At 32.9% G+C, this 18194-nt stretch overlaps 1 protein-coding gene across 4 annotated transcripts in view; it reads right to left on the bottom strand.

Annotated features, from left to right (window-relative positions):
• Window positions 1–12905: 12905 nt before the first annotated feature.
• MEMO1 (mediator of cell motility 1) overlaps window positions 12906–18194 on the bottom strand; it is a 123677-nt gene continuing 118388 nt past the window's right edge. For all 4 annotated transcript variants that reach the window (XM_045054717.1, XM_023251975.2, XM_045054718.1 and 1 more), the window contains 2 exons: window positions 14930–15034; window positions 12906–13578 (listed from right to left, as the gene is read on the bottom strand). In XM_045054717.1, the coding sequence (XP_044910652.1) occupies window positions 13447–13578; window positions 14930–15034 (237 nt within the window). In that variant the 3' untranslated portion in view covers window positions 12906–13446. The remainder of the gene's footprint in view (window positions 13579–14929; window positions 15035–18194) is intronic.

Below are 18194 nucleotides of genomic sequence, written 5' to 3'. Positions count from 1 at the left end.
CGGTTGAGTGTCCAACTTTGGCTTAAGTCATGATCTCACAGATGCTGAGTTCAAGCCCCGCATCAGGCTCTGTGCTGACAGCTTGGAGCCTGGAGCCTGCTTCAGATTCTGTGCCTCCCTCTCTCTCTGCCCCAACCCACTCACATTCTGTGTCTCTCTCTCAAAAATAAATAAACATTAAAAAAAATAACAATAAATAAAGTAAAATAAAATAAAATAAAATAAAATAAAATAAAATAAAATAAAATAGGCTACTTGGACAACCATGAAGGTTACAGAGACAACCAAGAACTACAGCGGGGTTGAACTAAGGTTCATCTCCCTAAACAAGGCTACTCCTTCAAGGCTAGGAGAGGTGGATGTTTCATTTCATGCATATAAACCAACAGGGACATGAAACTGGATCACTATCTTACAACACACACAAAATTAACTCAAAATGAATTAAAGACTTGAATGTAAGACCTGAAGCCATAAGAGTTCTAGAAGAAAATATACACGGGTAAGCATTCTGACACAGCAACTTCTGAAAAGGACTCCAAAAGCAAAGGCAACTGAAGCAAAAATAAACAAGCAGGACTACTAAGCTTTTGCATAGCAAAGGAAATCAACAACAAAATGAAAAGAAAACCTATTGAACGAAAGAAATTATTGTAAATCACGTATCTGGTAGGGAATTAATATCCAAAATATATAAAGAACTCACACAACAACAGTAAAAGAACGAACAATCTGATTTCAAAAATGGGCAGAAGATGTGCATAGACATTTTCCTAAAGATGTACAGATGCCCAAAAGGTACATGAAAAGATGCTCAACATCACTTATCATCTGTGACATGCAAATCAAATCCACAATGAGACATCACTTGCTACCTGTTAGAACAGCTATTAACAAAAAGAAAAGAAATAACAAGTATGGGTGAGGATGTGGAGAAAAAGGAACCCTCGTGCACTACTGGTAGGGATGTAAATTGGTATAGCCACTATGAGAAACAGTATAGGCGTTCCTCAAGAAATTAAAAACAGAACTACCATATGATCCAGCAATTCCACCTGTGGCTATTTACCTGAAGAAAATGAAAACACTAACTCAAAAAAATAATGCACCCTCATGTTCACTGCACCATGATTTACAACTAGACATGGAAACCACCTAAGTACCCATCAACAGATGAATGAATAAAGTAAATGTGGTGTTCATGCGTGTGAACACACATACAGAGACACACACACACACACTGGAATATTATTCAGCCATAAAATATAAGATGACATCTTGCCATTTGTGACAACAAATGTGACAACCTTGAGAGCATTATTCCAAGTCAGACAGAGAAAGACAAATACCAAATGATCTTACTTATATACGTGGAACCTAAAATAGTGGTAAGCTCATAGACACAGAGAACAGAATGGTGGTTGCCAGAGGTGGTGGCAGTGGATGGGCAAAATGGGTGATGGTACAAACTTCCAGGTACGAAATAAGTCATGGTGATGTAATGTACAGCATGGTGGATATAATTAATAATACTGTATTGCATATTTAAAAATTGCTACAATAGTAAATCTTAAATTTCTTATCACAAAAAAAATTGATAACTATGTATGGTAATAGATGTTAACTAGATTTACTGTGGTGATCATTTTACAATATATACAAATATTCTATCATTATGTTGTACACCTGAAATGTTATGTGTCAATTACACTTCAATTTAAAAAATGTCAATGACACTCTTTCTTAAATAAAGGGGGAAATACTGTTTGAAAATTAAAGCATAAAAAGCTATATCCCTTCTGATGTGATGTGGTGTAAAAAAGTCAGATTGCAGTGTGGCTTTAGACTTGCACAATTTGCCCTACTATACACAAAGGAACCCCATTCAAGAAGAAACTAAAAATCCATTTTTATTAATAATTTTTTGGAGGGAAAGAAAAATGACATATTTACATACATGTTTACAAACACTTGCATAAAATAACTTTTCCTTTCCTTTGAAAAGTTTTTTTTTCATTTGGCAAAAGATTAAAACATTATTTACCATAAGCAGTGAAAGCCAATACCTTTATAAATGGTCATGTCTCCGATACGCTTAAAAGCTATGTAAATTGACACCAACATTTAGAAGGACGATGAACGAGGAGGATTACTGATAGGACTGCTCTATTAGGAGATAATACTGAAGTGATGAGTGATAATTAAGAATATGAAATACAGTAATTACATGCTTATAGGGTCTTATTCTCCCTGTTGTGTTTCAGTGAAGGAGGGAGAAAAAGAGTAGGAAAGAGTCAGAGGGAGAAAGAGCAATAAGGAGACTGGTTTTGGGAGGCCAGAGTTGTTAATGGGGGGAAGGGGAGATCAACCATCTGAGAACACCACTACAAAGGGAGAATGTGCCCAAAATCATGTGCCCAAGCAAACGTGGTGCTGCTGTGAGGGTATCGTATCTCCTGAGCTCCACTCTCCGTTAAAAAAAAAAGTTAAGGCTAAAAATACCACAGAATGGACAGATTACCTATGACAAGGAGCTACAGGTTTAAAACTACCTTGAAAACATTTCTCTACGGTAACAGCAGCCTTTTCAGAACTTTAAAAGCAAGCTTATTTTATTATTGTTGTTTTTTTTATATACAGAGAAAAAATACAACAAAGAGGAAGGGAGGATGGACACATATCAGTATCTTTTCTCATTTATGTTAGGGAAATGTGTGTTTAAATGTTAGAAAATAATAAGCATTATAGAATTAAGCCAGTAATATTAGCGAAGTACCTGTTCCAATTACCTAAAGAGGAGGAGAGAAACAGATGAATCCTGGCATTTACTGCTCTAAAGGCCACATATATATATATATATAAGATAATTTAAACATACAGTATCTTTTTCTTGGCAATAACCTATTTAATTTGTTTTCATTATAGTTTATATTTTTAAAAATAGTTTTAACTATTCATATTTTTGCACTATATTCTCCATTTGTAAGCCTCATTATCTTCATTGAAAGAACATTTTTCTTCACTGGACATGACAAAATCCCCACGCTCAAAAATCTCGGTATCTCTATTTTACTACACAACCCATCTGCTTCTTTCTTGAGGGTGTTCCTAGGCTGATCTGCAAATGAGTGTAACATTTGGTAAAGGTTTATTCATTAAGAATATTAAGTGCCATAAGCTGTTATAAAAGAAGGAAGTAAAGTACATCTCCTTATCACAGTACTGCTCATCTTGAACAGAAAAACTAAAACTCAGTGAAAATGACTCCTTTTTCAAATATCTAGTTTCCTAAAATTGTAGAGAAGATACCGACAATGTAGACATTAAAAAGGGAGAGGAGAAGGAAGAATAATAGGGTGGAAACTAGCAAGAAAAGCTAAAGATCCTAATCAGAAAGCTTTTCATTACCATGTAGTAATGAAATTACTATAAAATTTCTGCTAAAAAATATCATTCTAAGCCATTGTATAGTAACAGTAATTTCACTCATATGAGTTGGGCACAGACACCTGAGGCTATTATGGACAGACATCTCTTCAGGTAAAGAGGTAAAATTTCAAGGAAAAAATAAAGGAAATGTGTTATACCATATCAAAAGCTATTATGATGCACAGAAGCAAAGTTCCTTTCAAGTAATAAAGGGGTAATAATTTAAATACAACATATTTACCTACATTTCTATTACGTAAAAATTATTTAAATCTCCGTTTAAAAAATAAGCATAAATGAATCTGGAAATTAAAAAACATTATTGATGCAAAATCTCTACATTAACATTTAAAATGTAAATTACAATCAAGTAATTCTGAATCTAATGTTCTCTGAAGTAAATACCTGAGTAGAAACTGATATCCTTTAGATATTCAATCCAAACTCCATTCAAAACGCCAGACCTAAATTTCAGCCTGTTTTAGTACTAATAATTGGTTTAACCTTTCCCCATTCAATAATGTAAACATTTATTTCAAGATTAGTTTTGTTAAGAGAAATTAATGTGAAGATTTTTTAAAACAGCAGAAAAAAAAATGCAAACCAGGTACTATAAGGTACAATATTTTCCTAACACACAAATAACTCTGAGAACAAAAATTATAAAGTTATCTGTGGCAGTTATAGAGATCTGATTTTAAACAGAAATTTTTAAAATTTTTAACTGTTAAAACATGCATCATTGTTTCATCCAAGTTAATCTTCTCTGACAATTGTATGAAGCAGAACTTTCAGGAAAGACTTACCCTGCAAGATTCATCAAATTAACAAACATCCAGAAACACAACATTTTCAAATCAACACAAGTACTTAATATTAGTGGAGGGCAGGGAGCACTTTTGAACCTTAAAAAGGCCAGGTTGTATTTAAATCCTTAATACAGAAGTACTGTATAAGTGGCCTACTGGTGATAGAAAATATGTTAACTTTTGAAAAGAGACAATTTTTTAAGCTTATTTTATTGATCAGGTTATCATGAGATTGTTCACATTGTAGAAGTCAACTTTCAGTAAAGACTTTATAAAAAGATATCTCCCATTTTTAATCACTTCAATATTTAGTGTTCAGGAAATGGGCCAGCTTTCTTACACATTTTAAAAATCATCTCTGGTTCTTATACCAGATTTCAAGCTATCATATTGAGATATCTGAAATGCCAAAAGCCTTGTCTGGATTTAGGCAGCTGCTTGGATGTAACATGTCTAAAAAGTAACAAGATTAATTTTTTGAAGTAACAAAAATTATTTTTACAAATAGTTACTTTAACAGACTACAAGCTTATTCCAATATGCCACTATCGAAATTGTGGAGAGTCTCCACTTTAGGGCAGTTTAATGTATCCCAGGAGAAAGGCAGACTTATTCTTTTACCACTAACATTTTTCCCTCTAAACCATATTGTCCAATCTCATCATCCCGCTGACTTTTGACCATTTCTAACAGATAAATATAACCCCAAAGGTCAAATGTCCTGTCACGTACTCAAAAACACAGTAGAATCTTGAAGGCACCACAAGGCAGTTACACTGAGGGGAAAACACTATGTATATACTCTCTGGAATTTTTCTTAAAAAAATACAGAGATGTTTTAGGACGGTATTTTGTAAACAGAATAACTAATTAAAATATATTCTTCCAATGTTCTGTTTTTCCTTTGGGAAAATATTTGTGCATGCTAATCTTAGAATGGCCCTAAAAAACAGAAATATAAACCTGTTTAAATTCATCTATATTCCATTTCACAAACCAAATCAATACAGCATAAATTTCACACACATATCACAATTTTTACATGATGAAAGAAGACTGACAATTAACATGTGTCTAAAATGAATGCTTCCCACATTGTTTTTTAAAAACATGTAAAACCCAGTATTCCTAATTCAAAAAAAGATATCAAAGAGCTATAAAAGATAAACTTACAATGCACTAAATTTAATGTACAGTTTATTCAAATTATAAACTCCATATTCCTTAATCCTTAATAAGATCACAAAAAAGTTTGGACTTAATGAGAATCATAGAAAAATCTCTGGGAAGATTATCCAGAAACTAAATTTATCCTTACAATCAGTGTTAGTCAAGGTTAATCCTGGTCCCTGACTATGAATAAGCAGGCCCTGGTAAGAAACGAAAAAGTAGGATCCAAGTAGGAAATAATCTATAATTTTAGTTGAACCAAACCCTTTTTAATTTCTACCAAAACAGGTAACTCACTGTGTCCTTCTTAAGATTTCCACCTAAGATATTTAGCTTGTATTACTACCTAAGAGTTTTTACTTTGAGTTTTTCCTTCGCTATGAAATGAAGCTAAGGAAATTAAATTAAACATGGATATAATTTTGAGACAAGCTAAAATAGAACACTAAAATACTTGTTTTAGATCTGGTTCAAAATAATTGTCTTTTTTTTAAAGAAATCTTTCATATCTAACAAGAATACTAGTAATGACTTACTTCCCAGGTGAAAAGTGTTTTCAAGAAAAAGTGTTTTAGATGGTCCCAGACACTGACTCTGAGACAAGAATTCAAAAAACAAGAAGCTCATTTGGGAGGTAATCCCAGGGAACACTGGATAAAGGCATGGAAGTGAGACAGTGAAGAGGAGGAAGAAAATAAAGAATACATATTTAACAGTTTCCTGCTGTGGGCAATGAAGTCCAGTCCCACTGGAAACTCTTTAGAGGCAATGTGAAATACGCCTCAGAGTATCACCAGAAGGGCAAGTTAGCTAGAATAATTATCCTCCAACTCCCGTCCATCACTGGCTGAGGGCTGCTCCCAACGCATTATCTTCCTAGCATTTCCAATCTGCCCTGTGTACAGATGAGACAATCCAAGGCAGAGTCACAGGTGCTTGCAGGACACTCTATGCATGGACTGGAAGGGTGAGAGCCAAGCGTTTGCTGCAAAGTCTCACCATCAGTAATTCACATACCAAATAACCTAAATTTCACTTTTGTCAGTGTCCCATTACAAACCAGCGGTGCATTTTAACGATGGCAAGCAACAGAATAGAATTTTTAGGTTTTAAAATAAACTTCTGAGAAAAGAAAATAGAAGTCTTCAGAGTTAGTAAAAGTATGGAGTACTTTAATCTACCAAAAGAAGTCTATTTTTGCCTAAATTAATCAAAGTAGACATGTACATGAATGATTCCCATTTTTATTAAAGTTGCAAAATCCCATTACTATTTGAATTTAACATATCTCAAACAGCCAGCACCAAAAACAAAACATAGAGTAGTAATAGTAAGGTATAGCATTTCTAACACATAGGACTGAAAATTAGAGGAACTGAGTTCTTGTCCTTGCTCTGATACTAACTAGCCATGCAAACTCATGTAAGTCATATTATTTGTATGGGCCTGCATCAGGTTCTCTATCAATAATAAAGTCATAATGTCTGGCCTACTTATTGTAGAGGAAAGAAAAAGTTGTGAAACGTTTTAAAAATTAAAAGTATAATATATTTAATAATAAGGTATTATTATTGTCATAAAAAGTCAAAGGTGGAAAGGGGTCATACCATTCAATTCTAACTCACATTAATAAAGAAACTCTGCTCTAGCAAAGAGCAGTGACTTGTTTCAGCAAATTCGTAGCAACTCATCAGCAAAGCTGAAAATGAATTCCAGTGAAAAAGAAGCTATAGTATCTTACTAGTTGAGAGTTGGCTCAACATGTCATTGGGCAAGCAGCTCAAGCACATTTTAATTACTGTTTTTAAAACTTTGTAACACTTCTAAATACCAGTAAACACCAAAAGATACTGTAAAATATGAACTAAGGACCTTGGGCCAGTGGTTTCAAATTTACCAGATCACTTACACTATCATTCATTTCATTTGGCACTACAAAGAGCCTGGGAATATTAAATTCTACCATCTTTTAAAATCAGTAAGGAAGCTGGTTTCCACAATTTAAAACTGAAAATGGAAAAATCCAATTAAAAAATGCTTCCAATTAAAAGGATTATACTTTCCTGTCCTTCAGAAAACACTTCATATGAAGACTCTCTTTTGTTCTCCTTGCTTTAAAATTCATCAAAATCGAACAAATTTTGTCTATTATATTAGATTCAAGTGGATAAATTTTAATAGAAAAGAAAACTTAGAAAAAAATTCCATTTATGAAACTGTTAAGCTAAAAATACTTTTGTTAAATCTATCTACTTCAACAGTCTAAGTATTTCATTTAAAAACTCACAAAACTCTGTCATTCATATGTCATTTATATATCATTCTAGTGTTTGTGTTGGGTTTTTTTTTTTTGAGTTTTCAACATGTTCTAGTATTTCTTACTTAAATGTATATAACACCACGTTCAGTAAGTAATTTAGAGAATATGGTGGCCAGAAAAATTAAAATATTTTCGAAAAGTTGCACTGGCCGATTTAAAGACCAGAAGTCAGGTCTTGCACACAGCCAAATACACTTGGTCTTCAATAGCTTAATAATGGTATTTATATGCTCTTTGGTTTCACTATTAGGATGACAGGAAAAAAATAGGACTACAGCTAGTAAAGTTAAAACCTCACTGTACAGTATGAAATACGCATTTAAACATTTTATAATGAAAAACCAATTGTATTAAGTTATGGCTTTCAAAATCAGAAGAATTGGCTTTAAAAGTTTTTTCTATTCTTTTATAGGGTATTGGCAAAAACCTTGTATTAGAGTTAAACTTACACACATAAGCAATAAATGTGACACATCTTGGGCACAAACCACTCTGAAATCCCCCAGAGAACCTTTAAATAAACAACAAATCTAAAACTCTAAATTTTACATAGTACCCCCAAAAGCAGCATTTATCAATGAACTCATGATAGGCAAACAAATTCCATCCACAATAGTGACTTTAAAAAGACAGAAGTCCCAGTTACCAGCATCACTTGAAGTACTTTTACCAAATATAGCACAGTCAATAATAGTATGACCTGTCACTCAGTTGGACTTAAGGGTAAAAGAGAAAGAAGGCAGAGAAAATTTATCTGCCAGCTGCTCTTGGCTCCTTTCCTAATATTCGGAATTCACATGTATAAAAAGAGCAAGCTCCCTCAACACCCTCTTCTGCTATGGTTATGGCTGTTTTAATGTTGAAGAAGCACCTGTTTAACAAAGTTAAGTCAATGACTTAAAGAACAACTGAAATGTATTTTAGTAAACAGAAACTTCCAGCTTATATTTAAATGTTTTAACTAAAACAAAAGTATATTAATTATTCTAAGGGTCCAGTCAGTGTTCTTCCACTAACATGTAACAATCAATTCATAATCTATGTTGAAAGTTAGTGTTAAATGATCAAAATCAATTTTTATTTAAAAATTACTGCCCTTGATAATTTTATACACATGAAGTAAGTTCCATTTTATTTGTACTAATTCCATTAGCTTTTTTCCAGCTTGGTGTTCCATCATTTTAGATCTACACCAATAATATACCCAGGATGATGCTGATGCTGAAATAAAGGATGCTCCTCTGAGAACCACTGATCTAGCTTTTGAGTACTTCCAATGCTTTTATGAGGACACAGCTGATTTGCATTTAGAAATTCCCCCACAGAACATTAAATGTGGAACCAGAAACTTCCATTTCTTAATTTTTCCACCAAGAACAACAAAGAACAACTCTATTCCTTCCTACACATGGTAATCAAGTATTTGGGGGGGCGGGGGGAACTCCCTCTCTTTAAACTTATCTTCTCCAAAATAAATATTATCAATTTCTTTAACTACATCCACTCTCTATAGCACTCACGACTTTCATCATTCCAGATGCTTCCCTATGAACACTATAGTTCATAATGTCCCCCTTAATATGTAGCACTTACCATTCAACATAATATAAACGTTTTAGACTGAATGTCAGACTGCATGTGGTTTATTACACCTCCTAATCAGTAACAGTTCTACAACCACACTAGGTCTTTCAAGCAACCATACCCCAGCACTACCCAACTGCCAGTCTATGGGCTAATACTAATCTTTGATGAAGTTTTCAGTGATCCAGAGTAAATGAGACCAAAACAGTGTAGTAATTTTCCCATCAACTAAATATTGGGCAGGGTGGGAGTGGGGGGTTAAATATTAAGGGATGGTGATGAAAGATGGTAGTCACAAAATGGAGTCACATTTTACCATATCTCTTAAATTACTGGTCTATGCCTAGAATACTCAGGTAAAAGGTTCATCTCATCCATCTTCTAATACCATCTACATAGCCAAGGGCTTAAAATAATTTCTATAATTTGCAACAACCAGTCACAACCTGCACTCATAACTCTTTTAATTTTTGGTAGCAAAGCAAAACTCTCAATGGACTTCAGCAAATGAAAGGGCTTCAAAGTGCTTTAACACTAGCTCCTAAGACCTCCCAGTTTCCTTTACCCACTTCCTTACTTATCTTTGTAATTCTACATAACACTCAAACCCAGCCATGTAGACTACATCAAATTAAGAGAGATTTGGGATAATAGAAACTTATCATCATTTGTTGCAGTTTAAATTACTGACCAATATTTGAACTACAAGTAAACTACAATATTTAGGACAGGGGATAGCAAACTGTGGCCCATGGACCAAATCCAGCTGTATTTTTGTGTAAATAAAGTTTGAGTGAAACGGAGCCACATCCATTCACATACATATTGCCTGTGGCTGCTTTTGTGCTACAAGTGGCAAAGGTGAATAGTTGGGACAGAGACTATATGGCCTGCAAACTCCCAAAATTTAGTATCTAGCCCTTTACACAAAACACTTGCCAACGTCTAATCTAGGGCAATAAACTATTTACTGCCAAAGAAAAATGTGTGACCTGCAACAATAATCAATGACTCACTCTGGACATACCACCCACACTGGAGTATCTAAATATAAACGCTGGGATATCTGAATAGTCCTTTATCCTACTCTGTATGAAGATTTGTTGCCCACCCAAGACAAAGCATTTACTTACCTGCTCACTGAGCTAATCTTTAACATACATTTCCCAACGCCTCACTAGTAGAATAGTGAAGAATCCATGAATATACTGCTGTGTGCAATCTACGGTTAAAAAAAAAGTTGCTGCAAATAACTCACAAGTACAAAGTAAAGAAGAAACTGTACAGAACTACATAATAATTTCCTTTACATTTTAGATTTCAAATACAAAACACTTTTAAGGCACTTAAAGTAGAAAAGCTTATTATTTAGGTAATAGTAACTGTATTGAATTATGCAAATTAATTTCCCTTTTGTGTTAAGACTTTCATTTTTATGTATGCAAAGTTGAAATTAGATAAAACTTCTAATCTAATTTAATCATGTAGCTTTTTAACATTTAAGTGACACCAGAATCTCTAAAGAATAGTCCCAACACTAAAATACTTTGATACTAAAATGTCCTTAAAAGATCACTTCCACATTTTACAGATGAGAATGTCTCAATAGAACACAAAATATTTATGGTAATAAGAGAACTCAACAGTGGCACAGACTGAACTAGAATCCAGTACTCAACTACCAGTTTGGAACTCTTTCTACTTCATAATTGAGTATGAAAGATATGCTCATATTCTAGGAAAGGGTAGAGTGATGGTGAAATATTCCAGAGTTTCAAATGCACAGTAAACATATTCACAGGGATGTCACCCACTCAAGCTAAGCAATCCTCTCATGTTTTCTATTAATCAATCAACTACAAAATCACAGAAGGAAAAAAAAATGTATTCACGGTAAAGCCACTCTTACTAGAATGATCAAAAGTACAACCAATTATTTGCTTAACAAATTGTCAAAAATTTAGAAAATAATAATCAATAGTGGAGAAGGGGAAGTATGATGGGTAGTCATGTATTGCTAATTTGGTACAAACTTTCTGAAGGGTAATTTGGCCATATTTTAAAGTGCCTAAAAAGTTCTCACCATCTAAACCAATTATCCCACTCCCATGAATATATCCTTAAGAACTAGTCTAATATACAGTTCAAATTTCACATACAAAGATGTTCATCCCACTATTATTTATAATTGTGAAATACTAGAAACAATCTGATATCCAAAGAGAGAACTGGTTCGATTATGGTATATATTCATACAATAAAATATTAGGCAGCCATTTTTTAAAAATCACACTTTCCAAGATATGGGGGAGTACTTAGGAAGTTATAAAAAGTAGGATATACAACTATATGGTCAATATAATCTCAATTTTGTTATTATGCACACACACAAACACATATACACACTCATACATATAAATAGCATAGACAAAGACTGAGAGGAAATACAAAAAATATTAACAGTGTTATCTCTGGATAGTGAAGTTGCAGACAATTTTTTCTCTTCTTTATCCTTTTCAATATTTTCTAAATTTTCTATAATAATCATGTATCCATTTTATACTCAGAAAATAATAAAAATGCACTCTGTAGTCAAGTTTAAAATGTTTATAGTCTGTATAATAAATAAGGAATAAATATTTATGGTACTCAAAAGTATACCTAAGTGATGGGAAATAAATCATTAACGTGTACAAGTATAATTTCCATACACATATAGGTGGATAATTTTGAATCCAAAACATTATTTTTTCTCAATTCTTGAGTATAGAAAGTTGATAATTAGTAACTAAGAAATGCAAATCTTTAAATAAAATTGGTGCAAGGCATCTAAAAATTGTGCTATTCTGGCATAAGACTGAAGATACAAATGCTCTCCAGTGTGATGTAGATACCCAGTGTTATACTGAAACAGGTATAATCTAATACATGCATGGTGGCCAATAATTAACTAATCAAATTATATATATTTATATATCTTTTCCCCCCGAAGTGACTAGGAATGGTCTATGCTAAAAAAAGAAATACAACACCATACCATTATTTTAGTTGGAAGAGCCGCACCAAAAATCATGACAAAAAAATTTGTAGAACTGTAAGAAAATCCAGTGGCTTTTTTTGTTTTTGTTATTGTTAATGATTTCTTGCTATAAATTCAAATAGAGAGTCAAACTGCTTAACAGCACTACAAAGGCATAGCAGTAGTGTTTGGTCTGCAATGATTTCAAAATCACTAAGAATACTCTTCAACATTTCCTCATTTGCAGACTAGTGCCTATCAAACACAATCTTTGAAGGAAAGGACTACATCTACATTCTTTTACCAATCTTGAATTTATATCGTTACAATATAGTAATGACACAAAGTGATGTCACACACAAAAAGGCAAACTATATGTAATTTTAAAAGCTAACTTTAAAATATGATTCTATCTGTGATAAAAAATCACATAAATATGTAAAAAATAAAATACATCCTAACATATCTCTACATGAGCTGAAGTTTACCACTTTTAACATAAAAATTCTGAGATGGAATTAATAAAAAAACAATTTTCTTATGTACCACAGAGCAATAAGTTTAAATCAGACTATTTTGAGTTGTGTAGCCCTTTATTAGCAACTAAAATAGAAGGTATCTGTTGTACAACACGGGTAGTAATTGACTATAACTGGAGATTTATTATATTCTAATACAGATCATTTATAAATGCAATTTCTTTATTAAAAAGCTTCCACCCTTTTTTGTTTGTTTGTGTACAATTTGCAAAACTATTCTGAAAGCGGAATATATGTGCACAAGTCTGCAAAGAGTGCAAATTTAGGATATGGTAAATGCTTTACAAGTTACTCTCAAAAAAACTGTCTCCCACAACTGGGCCTTTACATTGCCATCTTTTTTGATCAAAATATTTTGATGCCAGCCTTCCTTCCACTGCCCTAAACTATAAAGCATTTTTTAATGAGTTGAAATTAAGGAAGGACTACACCTACTAGAAAAGAAGAGAAGAAAGTTCTATTAGTTTGAGGTTTCAGAATCCCCCCAAACCAGGACCAGTATCTTGGTAAGGGCTAGGCTGGGACCCCGGACAGAGAATGAGTATGTGCAGGTGGCATCCCTGAGGATTCAGAGCTTCAGTGGACCGTGAGTGCTCCCGCTGCATAACTCACTGAACTGTCTTGCCAGTTTCTACACTGGCTTGACTGGGCATAATTCAAAAAGGAAAAGCTCATATTCATTCCATTCTTCTGGAGCTCTGTGATAGCCTGGGGGGGGAAAGAAAAATTAGTTACAACAGACCTCATAAGAAAGTGAGTACTCTTTGAATGTGTTGGTGGCTTAACTTTGTCCGCTTCACAGCTGAAGCCTAGATTCTTTACTCTTCTCTTGATTTGTTTCTTGAATATCTTGTCACATATTAAATAGGTAAAACAGAGGACTCCTTATTTCATTCTCTCAAAGAACTTCTACTAACCTAGCTTCTTGATAAGTATCAGTCATCTTTCACCCTACCTTTATTATATTTAATAAGGCCACTTTCAAGAAAAATATACCTCTCTTTTCTCTAAACCAAATCGGAGCCACTTCTGTCATGAAATACTGGGGTCTCTTCTTTGTCTAAGTTTGACGAAATGTGAAATATATATATAAATTAAGTTCTAGATCTAAGAGGTAAACCAGGATTTTTACTTTAATTGTGGATTAGTTCATCATTTACTTCATTAAAATTTTATTTGCTCCAATTCAGACTTTAGGAAATTAGTGCAGCTTACCCAGTTTAAATTTCAAGAATTAGTTTAAAGCCCTGAACAGGCTCTTCTTCCAGCCAATACTGCTTAAGAGAAAACCATTCCTAAAAATCCACAATGTACTAAATCAAATCACACTAAATGAACACTGGACTTCAAGGTCCTACCCTACCCTGTTCTAGACTAACATTACCTTCTCCATGATTTCTCTGCCTCTCCAAACAATGAACACATTATTGCTTCCTCCTCTCATTCCTGAGTATATACACTTTCTTCTTTCTTAAAAAGTCTCACATTTTCTTTCAGGAATGCCATACTGTTTTATTTATTAGAGGAAAAATTATTGTTATTATCTCTTTCAAAAATCCAACTACCTGAAACTTCTGCCTCTTACTACTCTTTACATGAAATATTATTGTTATAAAGAGAAAAATATATACATGCCATCTGTCTTGTGTTACTAAATTATGAATATCTGAAGTTCAAGAACAGAATCTTCTGTTTATTTTTTATGGAGTCTAGAACATTAAATAAAACCAAAAAATTAATAAAGTTACTTATTACCAAAGGTTACTTTTGCTTCTATTTGTAAAGAACATAATGGCTGTGAGTCAAGAGAAAAACTAGGCTTCTATTCTAAATTATTTTTCTATATTTAAAAGAAAGCACTGGCCTGTCTTCCAGTAAAAACTTTATTCATGTAACCAAAATAATGGAAATCCAAATTATCTTAAGTGTACTAAAAAGAATATTTACTATATATACCTAAAAACAATGCTAATAAGGTAGCACAGATGATAATAATTAAGATATTTTGAAACATCACAGGATCAAATGGTAAAAATCAAGGCTTCCTAAGGATACTCACATTTAATAACACCCCAATGGGATGTCTTCCACATATAGTATTATGGTATTTCTTCAAGTAATTGCTAAAAGATACGGGGTCTAATTGTTCTATAATACTCATACCCTAAAAAAGGAAGAGAAAAAGAAGATGAAAGACAAAAAAAAAAGGTACATAATTTATTATTTTCTCATGACATTTTAAAACTGTTACTTAGAGCTAAAAACCATAATTTTTTAGTTAAAGAGAAGTAAAGAAAATACATTAAGTAATGCTTGTGAAATATCCAACTCATTCATCAAAGGTAATCTCATTATAGTCAACTCTAAACAATATGTATACTTTAGTAACAGAACACTTCCAATCCTCAGTTTTAGTTTTTTCTGACCTCCTGGTATGTTTCTACAGCACCATCACCAGTTACCACTTGGGTCACAATCCTCAAACATTTCACAATTTTACATTTTTCTTATATAAATATATTTACGAAAGTAAATCTGCTGTGAAAATGTTCATATAAAATCTAAAATTAAATTTGACATATGGCTGGTTTTTCCCCATAACCACCATATTTCTCCTGCCACTGGCATAAATAATTAAAAGTTTATTATAATTTAGCTAATTCCATAACATACACTTAAACATAACATGCAAGGCATTCTGAATTATCAGTATGTGATAAAAAGATAGCACAAACTAAGAAAAAGCTACCATATTTTAATTAATTTAAAGCTCATAAAAGATAAATGCTTAAGCAAAATAGTCCTTCTTTGAATAGTTTTTAAAAATCTTTTTCTCTCCTTATACTTTCAACTATAATGCATTATTTTTAAGATTTTAATTCAGAATCAAAAATCTTATTAATATTATTAAAACAACCACTATGACTTGGACACTTATTCACACTAAATTCCATACTCTGCAAATGCATTTAAATAATGTGTTCATAGTACAATAATAGAGAGCACCTTTAATAAAGCAAATAAATCACTGATTCTCATTCATTCACCAATTACCTTACCTTGTTTTCTAATTCAGGTAAAATATTTTATATTTATGTCCAACAGACTGGACTAACATACTCTGAGAGGAATGTAAATTGTGGTTTAACCAAGGAATCAACTGCTATATTTTGTGTGGTTTTTAAATCATATTTCAACAAGTTTTAAAACAACAGCAGTGGAAAAGCACCTAGAGTAATCAGATGAACACTCATCTGAAAAATGACAGTAATCAGTAGATCAGTAGGTTGCATACAAGTACTGCAGTGGCAGCATGAAAATTTAATTTTATAAAGAACCTGTTTTCAGAGTATTCAAGTCATTCATAAACATCATCACACTTTCCTGCAAATACATCTGAAAGATAGTTGTGTGTATGTAATCAACTTTCAATTGCTTGCACATCAATTAGCCACTCTCAGATCTGTCCACAGCCAGTGTTTAATGTGCTAAGTTGTTTTCCCTTACAGACCAGGAGGCTTCCAGGTCAACAGTCTCCAGTGACATATGGTGCAAGTTCAGAGAAATATGAACAAAAACTTAAACCTAAGATAAACAATTAGTATCATGATTCTGGTACAAAGAAAATGACACAATATATTTCCAAACCAAGTAGTAATGCAGAGATGGAGTTACAAATCTCTTCCATACATATGGATAATCAAGATATAACTTCCTACAAGATGAAGAAACTGAGGCATTAAAAAAAAAAAAACAGTTAAAAGCTTGCCTCTAAATTTCTAATCTGAGGCTCTTTCTCACTGACTTACTCTGCTTCATATAGTATAAGAGACATACAAACAATTCTTTAAATACTCTCACATAGTTGTAACTGGTACACACATTTTGAGAGAACTTTTATTGTTTCTGGATGAAGTTGGGACAGCTTACCTTAAATAGAATTCTAGTCATTAGCAAATTAGGCAACACTGAGGTTCTGTTATATGTTTTAATATTAAAATCTTAATGTACATTTTGAACAAACTTATCACATTTATATATTGACATGAAGAATTCAAAGAGAAGAAAACTTAATGCTCAAATTTGTTAAAGACAAAGAATTCAAAATGGCTGGCCAAGAAGCTTCATAGAGAAAGATATAAAGTTATACATGTAGAGAAGACACTACTAAATAACGTGTTCAAAATTAAGATATAATGGTTAAATTACAGAAGGGAAAAGAAAAAATTGAGATGATGAAAACTAAGGGATTAAAATTAAATTTTTAATTCCCTAAAGTGTGTTATATACCTACTAGGACAAGAATCAATTCCATTACAATCAATTCTCTGACAAATAAAGATAGTGAAAGGGTATGCACTTTTATAAAGGGATACAGAGAAAAAATAAGGCTTTTCTCATGAGTGAAAGTCTCCAATTGGAAAATTCATAAAGTATTGCAAACAACAGCAATAATGATAATGAGAAAGAGGATATCCACTAAGTAATACAGAACACTGGCATATATTCTTTTGTATATATTTATATTTTGATGCTAACAATTTTTAAATTACTGTTACCAAAATTCCAAGGAGATGAAAATGCTAATTTAATACTACTGTCAAAATTCGCAGAAGATGAAGAAACTAAGTGCTTCTCAAATATGCTTAATCTTCTATTCCCTAAAATACTAGAAGATATGATCAAAGAATCTGAAGTCCAGGTGATGAAAATCTTGCCTAGGGCCTAGCACATTGAGAATCTGTTGGCATGAACTTAAATCTAATATGAAGCAGTGAGGATCTAAGATACAAAACAAACATCATGAATTCCAAAAGCCTATATCCATCAAGATGTGGGTTTCTGAGAAATTTAGCAGCTTCCACAAGAAATCCTGAGACTGAAAGCTAACTCTCTACCTTGAGGGGGGACAAGGGCAGAGGGAATCTATCATTATGCTGACTCTCCAAGTAATGAGTAAAAAAGCCTGTAATGTCAAATCCCAAGTGGCAATCCTAAACTGAATACACAGTTTTAACTGACAAAGCTGAAAATTCAGGACTGATTAAGACAACAAAAATCTTCCCTTTTAAAAAAAAGTTTATCTATATATGATATTTAATTTAAGTTAAAATTTTTCAATGTTTATTTATCTTTGAGAGAGAGAGTGGGGGAGGGAGGAGAAGGAGCGGGGGAGGCGCAGAGAGAGAGGGAGACACAGAATCGGAAGCAGGCTCCAGGCTCTGGGCTGTCAGCACAGAACCCCATGCAGGGCTCAAACACATGCACTGGGAGACCATGACCTGAGCTGAAGTCGGATGTGTAACTGGTTGAGCCACCCAGGT

Source organism: Felis catus, chromosome A3 (genome assembly GCF_018350175.1).
Source record: "Felis catus isolate Fca126 chromosome A3, F.catus_Fca126_mat1.0, whole genome shotgun sequence".
Classification (NCBI taxonomy): Eukaryota; Metazoa; Chordata; class Mammalia; order Carnivora; family Felidae; genus Felis; species Felis catus.
The sequence above is the reverse complement of the archived record's forward strand: the minus strand, read 5'-3'. Positions and strand labels throughout refer to the sequence as shown.